Below are 7,805 nucleotides of genomic sequence, written 5' to 3' on the forward strand. Positions count from 1 at the left end.
AAAGTCCAACCTAGAAAACATGCTGAGGACCAGACTAGTGCAAGTTCTCTGCATGAACTCTCCGTGGACTACAGTGTCAGAGAACAAAGTGCTCATGTCATGCATACATAATAAGGCTGTCTCTGATAAACTATGGACTAATAAAGTGTTTATTCTTTGCAAGTGATGGCTTAGATCATATAAAACACATTGATGTTCATTGTCTTCTTGAAACTCCGTGTTTGGTTCCTATAACTAAATGTGGCTTATTTAAAGCTCTCTCTGCAGTGCCGGTTGGGAGGATGTGTGTTTCTCTGTCATGATAAAAGCACATTTCTTCTCATAGTAGGCAGCTTCATTGATGAAGACTGGGTAGGTGATGTCATCACCTTCATACAGGATATCGTCCCCACTGAGCGTCTGAAAAATGGGGTCCCCAGGCTTCAGGGGCTGGAAATCTTTATCCTAAGGAGTGATGGTTTCATTATGGATCAAGTAGGCAAAAGCTCCACCCCTAAACCCATGCTGCTACACCTGGGCAAGGGCAGCCAGAAGCTGCCACCACCTGTTAGTCCACCTGTCAGTCCACCACCACCTGTTACCAGTGCCATAGTCAGCACAGTGTTGGTGATGAGATGGAATACAGGGTGGGGCTTCACATGCATTAGGAGTTCTATAATAGTGGGAATTTCTGCAATTCTCTCTCTCTCTCTCTCTCTCTCTCTGAGAGTGTATCTGTCCCTCTTTCTTCCAGTTCATTGCATCCTCACCTGCAGATTTGGATGTATCACAGCAGAGATCTCACCATCAGGATAGCGGGGGTAGTCCATACGTCCAACCAACTTGTATGCTTCAATCTCAAAAGCTGGAAATAATGTGCCTGACAAAAGGAGATGGATGGACAACTAAACCAGAGAAAGGGCTGGCTTATTTATGCTCATCCTTTGATGCTGGGACTCTACTTAGTCAAAACAAAGGGAAAGTTCCACCCAGATCAACAGTCCTAATGGGCTGTGTGTCAGGGAGCACAGGTGTGTCCTGATCAAGGCCTCAGAGACAGATGTGTTACTTAAGATCATACCCAGATGAGAGGCTACTACATGGTGGAACAGAATGCATATCACTCCACACACTGCTGTGGAGACATATAAGATGGAGCAGATTAATTTACCTAGGATCATTATAGAGTGATGTGTGATGGTTGGATGGTCAGTTGATCTTTCTGTCTTTCTTATGGGTATCAAAGACTGAGGATGGTCAGCCCAGTCAGGGCTGGTTCAGGTTCCTCCACCAGCATTTGAGGAGATGCAGCATGGCCCCCATCCTTGGTAGCGCACAACATGCACCACTTGCCACTACTCCCCATGCTACCCCAGTCCCATCCTGTGGTGTATACAGTGCAGCTCACACTGCTCTTCCCCCCCCACCCATGCTCCCTTTGGCAGTTTGCAGAGCACACCATTCTTCCCCTACATCACTTGCCACTCTTCCTGCCTATTGGGATGTGACTCCTCTTTTCCCTGTGCAATAGCACACTACTTCTAGCACCACTGCCTCTCATGCATCTCCTCCTCCAACTCCCTAATGTCTCCACTTTAGCCCACCACTCTACTCTCCTTCACAGTTCCTATTGATTTGTTTCCCTCTGCTTTTTGAAAGTCCTTGGAATGGGAGGAGAAGCAGCACTGACAACTGCTGATGTGCCACCGGCACACCACCAGACAAGGGACACTGGTGTGGGGGCAGCTGGCAGAAGTGGCTAGACATGTGATGTGCAGAGGACTCATGTGGGGCACCAATTCACCAATCCACCACCTGAGTTGACCATTTCACTGCACCTCATTAGCAGGCTGGTTCTGGCAATGAACAATGTCAACCATCTTCAATCTTTGATACACTGCTCCATCTACCTCCTCATCAATGAGTCCAAGTCCTCGTCCCTAAAGGCAGTACAGAATGAGGCACAGTGGGATGGGACAGTTGGGGCATTTGGTGGGCCACTGTGAGATACAGGAAGCTGGACTAGATGGGGCTATGGTCTGATCCAGCAGGGCTGTTCTTCTGTTCTTATTACCTTTGTTAAAAAGTTCAATGAAGTCCAGACCGCAGGCCACAATGGATCTCATTTGAGCAAGCAGGTCAGCTCGTACCACACCTTGGGGCTGTGGACCCAGCTCTAATGCTGCACATGAAAATGGTTATGTGGTTACACCACTATTGGAATGACCATGTAGAGTCCCTGTCTATACTAGCTTCCAAGAGCCTTCTGCACATGTCTAGCATAACTGGCACAGAGTGGCTCATTCAATGGCATGAACAACAGCTTTGCCTGGATAATTCTTAACTCATGCTCCATGCCATGGCTTCTCCCAGGACTTGAGCATCTCTGGTTCAGGGGTCATCAATTTGTCAAGATCTGAGATTCACTTCAAACCACAAGCTGAAACACAGGACTCACCTTCAGAGGACAAGAAGAGTGGGTGAATGAGTAGTCCTGGTTCCTCTTCTTTTTCCACCTGTGACAGTTAATGTACGGCCTGCTACTGTGCTATTCTGCCATCTCTTACCTTCCAAATCACTTGGAAGGAGAAGAGGGGTGGAAAGCGGCAGGACACCAGTACACAGTTTTGTAAAATGGAAGGAGGGAAAGAAGAAGTAAGGTAGAGAGCACAGTGAGTGCCATCCCACGGGAGAACTGATGGGTGGCATAGAGATTGGGAAGCCCATTGAAGATTGGGGGACATGACCAAACAACTCTTTCAAAGCCAAAGTTTCCAAAGGAATTTTCCTCCTCTGTAGGATCTCTAGGCCTGGTTACTGTTCAAATGGTGCAGGTCTGAGTCCCAATATAGTGGTGATAGCACTGCCACAACTCACCTGAAATTGGGTTGTGGTCCACTTTTGGATCCTGACCTACCTGTTGAATATCTCTGATCTGGCTCATTATGAACCATCCCACCTCAACCCATTCAATATGTCAGGATGCCCCTCTTGGTTTCACTAAGAACTGAAAGCATTTGGTACCCCTTAGGCAGAAGGCTGAGTACTATAAACCATGGTAGGATACTCAGATAGGAGAGAAAAAACTGTAATAAGAGATTTGAGCAAGAAAAGGATTTAGTAATGTGATGGACAGAGAGATCTGAATGAAAAGGCTGTTGACTTCTATCTATACATTTATAAATTTAAATCCCATTATCCTAGTCAAAACTGTCACACCCTTACTATTGTTCACCACAGGCAAACCAGAAACTGCAATATTTTAAAAACCTTCAAAGAACCAGCTTTGTTAGAAAGACTAGTTTAAAAAATGGCTGCAGAAATAGTTATCTCTACCACTCCTAATTAAATGTGTTCTAAAGATATGAATTTAAACAAACAGCTGTAGGTCTCTTAAGGCTATAGCAATTTCTGATTAAAATGCAGACAAGTGACAGAAATGGAGAAACAAGAAGAAAGGATTAATGCAGGCAAGCCTAGGTCAGCTCAGGGCACTGAGAAGCATAGATAATTGGGGCACTTTGCTGCACAGGCTGAAAGGTGCAGGACTTTTTTGCCAAGCTGCCATGTTGTTGGGCCACACATTGGGCTCAGGCCTGACTGAAGCTAAACCAGGGAGCAAAGCACCATCCACATTCTGCCACCTTTTCTTCTGTGTGCAGTTGCTCCACCCACCCCACTGCAACCAGCCTTCTGCTTCTTCAAAGTTGGCTAGACAGAGAGATCCTGGGAGCTCCCAGGATCCTCCCCACCTGGCCTGTTTTGGTGGCAGAGGAGGAGGGGAGCTGCAATTGCAATCCTCCTTCTAATCAGGGGCAGGAATTGTAGTGGCCCTACTTCTTCAATCAGTTCCTTTGTTGCAATCCTCAGCACTGGCATGGAAGAAGAAAGTAATACTCCCCCTCCTCCTCTCAGGAGAATGAGTGAGAAGTGGATGGGACAACAGCATGGTGGAGCAGCTCTGCATATAACAGGCCAGGCAAAGTGGTGGCCAGACACAGGGTATCTGCCAATTTCCTCAGCATACTGCTCAAAGCAGCCACTTCAAACTCTAGCTTAGATAGCTTGGGCTGTTGGCCTGGCCCACTTAGAGAGGTCACTGCAGAAGTTGTGTGGGGCAACTAAACCTGAATGTTTTAGCCATCAGGAAAGTCCAGGATGAAAGCTACTCCCTACCTACACAACCTTTAGCCACCATACCAACACCATTGGACTCTTCTCCTGGTAGCAGATAGACGAAGATGGGGCAGGGGCTCACTGTGTAATGTTTCTGTGGAGGGAAGAGCAAAAGAGAAAAGCTTTAAGGAGAATACAGACCTTGTTTCCCTGAGAACCATAGATAATTTTTTTAAGGATATCCCTGCAGCATGGCCTCACCTGAATGTAACTGCACATGTGCATGGGCAGCAGACTGTGCTCAGATTTCACAATAAGGCAGGAGCCCATGTTGGCTGTGGTGTTGTGCAGGTCAAACATGAAGTCATAGGCCTGACATGAACCCTTGGGCCCAAAGATCTGATTGATCTCCTGTGCACGTTGCACTTCATACACATCCGCATCTGAGCCCTTAGAGCTGAGACAGAGACACTCAAAGCAAAAATAGTATAGAATTTTGCACAGTGGTCTGATTTCTGTGCCCAAAGAGAGATTTTATCCATTATACAATAGCAGGATCATATTGTCCCCTGGAAATTATGGGTGGGGTGTCTGTTGCCCAGATGGGATGCTGTGCCCCCTGAACCAAAGTTTGGTACCTTACAATGTCTTCTGGGAGTATGAGCTGTGCTAGCAGGTAAGCACAGCCTTTTCTTTATTTCAGAAGACAAGGGATTTGAGTGCTCTTGTAAAAGCAAACCCTGAGAACTGGCATTCTCATGGTCCTCTGAGGCTGAATATCCTTCTGCCAAAATCAGCCAAATGCCAATTACAATAAGTTTTGCATCAATTCCAATTGGGCAAGCTGGAGCGTGTCTGAGAGTGACCCTGGGTCAGAGTGAGCTTCTCATCCAATGTTCAGTAACAGAAATAATTGGAATGCCATTCTCAGCCAACTGATAATTCTTCTCTCCAAGTATGATCTATGACATATTGTTGATGCCCCTTGGATGAGAGATGGGGGTAGTCAAACAAGAGTTGTTCCCCCTCCCCATTAGTGAAGTTTCAATTGCAGGCCCTTGGTTAGAGGCTTTGATCCCCCCTTCTACGATAGTCTATAAACCCCCTTAAAGGCAAATATTCCTTCCCTAGAATGCAGGTGGAGACATAAGCCATGAGCATGTGTATGTGTATGTGAGGGTTGCTTCAACTGGCTCCTCTCTCTCCCTTGGAGCCAAATTATTCTATGGCTTTATTTCCCCTCCTTCCTGCCTCTTTAATTTTTCCCTTTTCTTTCCCTCTTGTTAAATGTTTTCTTTGCTAGGAATCTCTTGTTTTTCCTTGGAAAAATTTCATATGCATATTCAACAAATACTTTTAAAAAATTATTTCATTTATATATTTGCTATTGCTTTCTTCTAGTTAACTTTTTAAACCCCACTCGCCTGTACAAGCAATAAATTGTTGTTTATGAACAAATTCATATTTGCATGCTGTTTCTTTCATTCAATTGATTTTTATATCTCTCGTCATTATGAGAGATAAAAATTATATTTTATATAATATAATATATTATATTCATTATATTATATAATATTCATTATGATATGAATATAATTATATTATATTCACTATATTAATTTTTCTCAATAAATGAGTTGTTTGGAACTGAGTGGACTCTATGTCACTTTCTATTCCCCTTTTATTCTTATAGTGATAGTTTGTGGGGTGACTGCATCAAGATCAATGGCTACAAGATCCCTGGACATACATGTTGAGAGGCACATCTAAATGCATAATGCCGGTGACACCAGAGCATGCTCATTAACAGGTTTTATGCAGCAAAAGTAAAGATTTAGTGTATGTTGGCATACTCAGCCCATTACGGAAGAATGCATGCTAAATCCAACCCCTCTCTAGTAACTTCAGCAGAGGTACAGCTCTTATCTACCTAAGGAAACCTCTGCAGAGATGCACATGATGCAATACTCACTTAAGGATATCAGCAGTGAACATACGATTAAGATCCCTTCCAATGTAGCGCACACACTTCTCAACTGCACGTGGATTACTCATAAAAACCGTGGCATGGAAGGTGCTACGCTGCAGCTCAGAGGGGTCCCGTAGCCAGTGCTTGGCCAAATAAACTCCGGACATCTCATTCCCATGAGTGCCTCCACATACTGCCACTTGTCTCAAGGGAGGAAGGTAGTGGGGGGATGCCATGACTGTGGTGGTTTCTGTTCCTATTAGAGAAAAAAGTCCAGGTGATACTGTTACCCTCTTGGAAACACTATCAACCCATCTCAGTAGAATCAGCTTTTCTCTCTCTCTGCTTTGAATCTAAAAGTCTGTCTCTCGTCTCTTCCTTGGCTCCTTGATTCTTTCCTGCACTTATTCAGCAACCTAGCCTGGGGGCTTGGTTGCTCCCCCAAGGGTCACTGCAACATCTGGCGCCCGAGCAGGGACATCTAATCCTAGAACAGGGACTTCTAGTCTCAGAACAGGAACCTCTAATCCTAGAACAGGGACCCTCTGCAACAATCAGGTACAGTAGACAGGCTGCTTGTTCTCTGGCTACCTCCCATTCATTGCTTTGACTTTCTGTTGCTCCAGTTTTCAAACCCTCAGAGTGCTTCTGCTTTAGCACTCTCCCTCAGGCAACAAGATACAGTCTTGTGTGTCTCCCAGGCAGCCTTGCGTTGCTACATTCGGGTTTATTCTGCCTCTCTGACTTTTCACTGCATCTGTTCTTATAAGCATCCTGTCTCTGAAGTCAAGTTGCTTCTCAACGCTATTGTAGCTATACCAGGCGCCCAGACGTGGGGCCAGCTAAGTATAGGAAACAAGCTTCTTTGCTCTTTTCTATATCAAGTAGCCTGTTTCGGGTTGCTTCCCAGTCATTGCTTCATCTGACCCTGAAACAGGGGCCACGCAGACTACAGCCCGCTCACCTCGCCTTGCACAGGTTACAGACGCGTCAATCATCCTTCGGGATCCCAGGTGAGTATGGGTTCCAGCCTTTCGGCTGAACAAGAGCATCATCGCAATGACTTACGGTTCCTCCTCCGAAAAGCACAGCATTCTGTTTCCTCGCAGGAGGTCACAGACTTAGTGCGCATAATTGGAGAACAATGCCCATGGTATCCGGAGGCAGGCACTTTTAGGGTACACGATTGGGAACGTATAGGAGAAACTTTACATAAAGAACCCCGGGCTTCTATTCAAGTTCTTCATTTATGGCATCTTTGTTTAAATGCTGTCAAAAGCTGCACTCCAAAGCCAGAGCCACCAGGGCAGGAGAGTAACAATGCTCCTTCTAAAAGCCCTTGTATTTTTCCTCCTCCCCCTTCTGCACCAGCTCTGTTAGAGCAAAAAGAACCACCAAACATTAGACAACCCTCCTTCATGGAAGCCATGGCTCGCCAGGCCATGAAGTCAGAGAATTTAACAGCAGAAGAATCCCTCGAGCTATCCTTGCTCTGTCCTGTGGTGCAGGGTCACGATGCACAAGGACAGGTTACTAGAGTGTGGCAAACTCTTCCTTATTCAGCACTGAAGGAGGTAAGGGTTGCACTCAAGGATTTTGGCATCACAAGCACCTATTCCAGAGGGTTGCTAGAAGGAATTGCCAATGCATACTGTCTAGTTCCTTATGATTGGAAATCTCTCATGCGCATGGTTTTAACTCCTGCACAAAATGCAGTGTGGCTTAATGAGTTTCGCCAAAC

The 7,805-nt window shown here is 45.5% G+C and overlaps 1 protein-coding gene across 1 annotated transcript; it reads right to left on the bottom strand.

Moving 5' to 3' along the window:
• Positions 1 to 249: 249 nt before the first annotated feature.
• ACY3 (aminoacylase 3) lies at positions 250 to 6,300 on the bottom strand. Its single transcript, XM_066621000.1, has 6 exons — positions 6,068 to 6,300; positions 4,357 to 4,552; positions 4,180 to 4,249; positions 2,054 to 2,161; positions 750 to 859; positions 250 to 444 (listed from the first exon to the last, which is right to left on the bottom strand). The coding sequence occupies exons 1-6, from the start codon at positions 6,298 to 6,300 to the stop codon at positions 250 to 252; spliced, it is 912 nt and encodes a 303-aa protein (XP_066477097.1).
• Between the last annotated feature and the right edge of the window lie 1,505 nt (positions 6,301 to 7,805).

This window comes from Tiliqua scincoides, chromosome 1 (genome assembly GCF_035046505.1).
Source record: "Tiliqua scincoides isolate rTilSci1 chromosome 1, rTilSci1.hap2, whole genome shotgun sequence".
Classification (NCBI taxonomy): Eukaryota; Metazoa; Chordata; class Lepidosauria; order Squamata; family Scincidae; genus Tiliqua; species Tiliqua scincoides.

Coding starts and splice junctions, on each gene's coding strand:
- ACY3 (XM_066621000.1), bottom strand. CDS start 6,300: ATGGCATCCCCCCACTACCTTCCTCCCTTGAGACAAGTGGCAGTATGT. Junction 4,553..6,067: donor TTCACTGCTGATATCCTTAA/GTGAGTATTGCA, acceptor TCTCTGTCTCAG/CTCTAAGGGCTCAGATGCGG. Junction 860..2,053: donor CATTGAACTTTTTAACAAAG/GTAATAAGAACA, acceptor TCCTTTTGTCAG/GCACATTATTTCCAGCTTTT.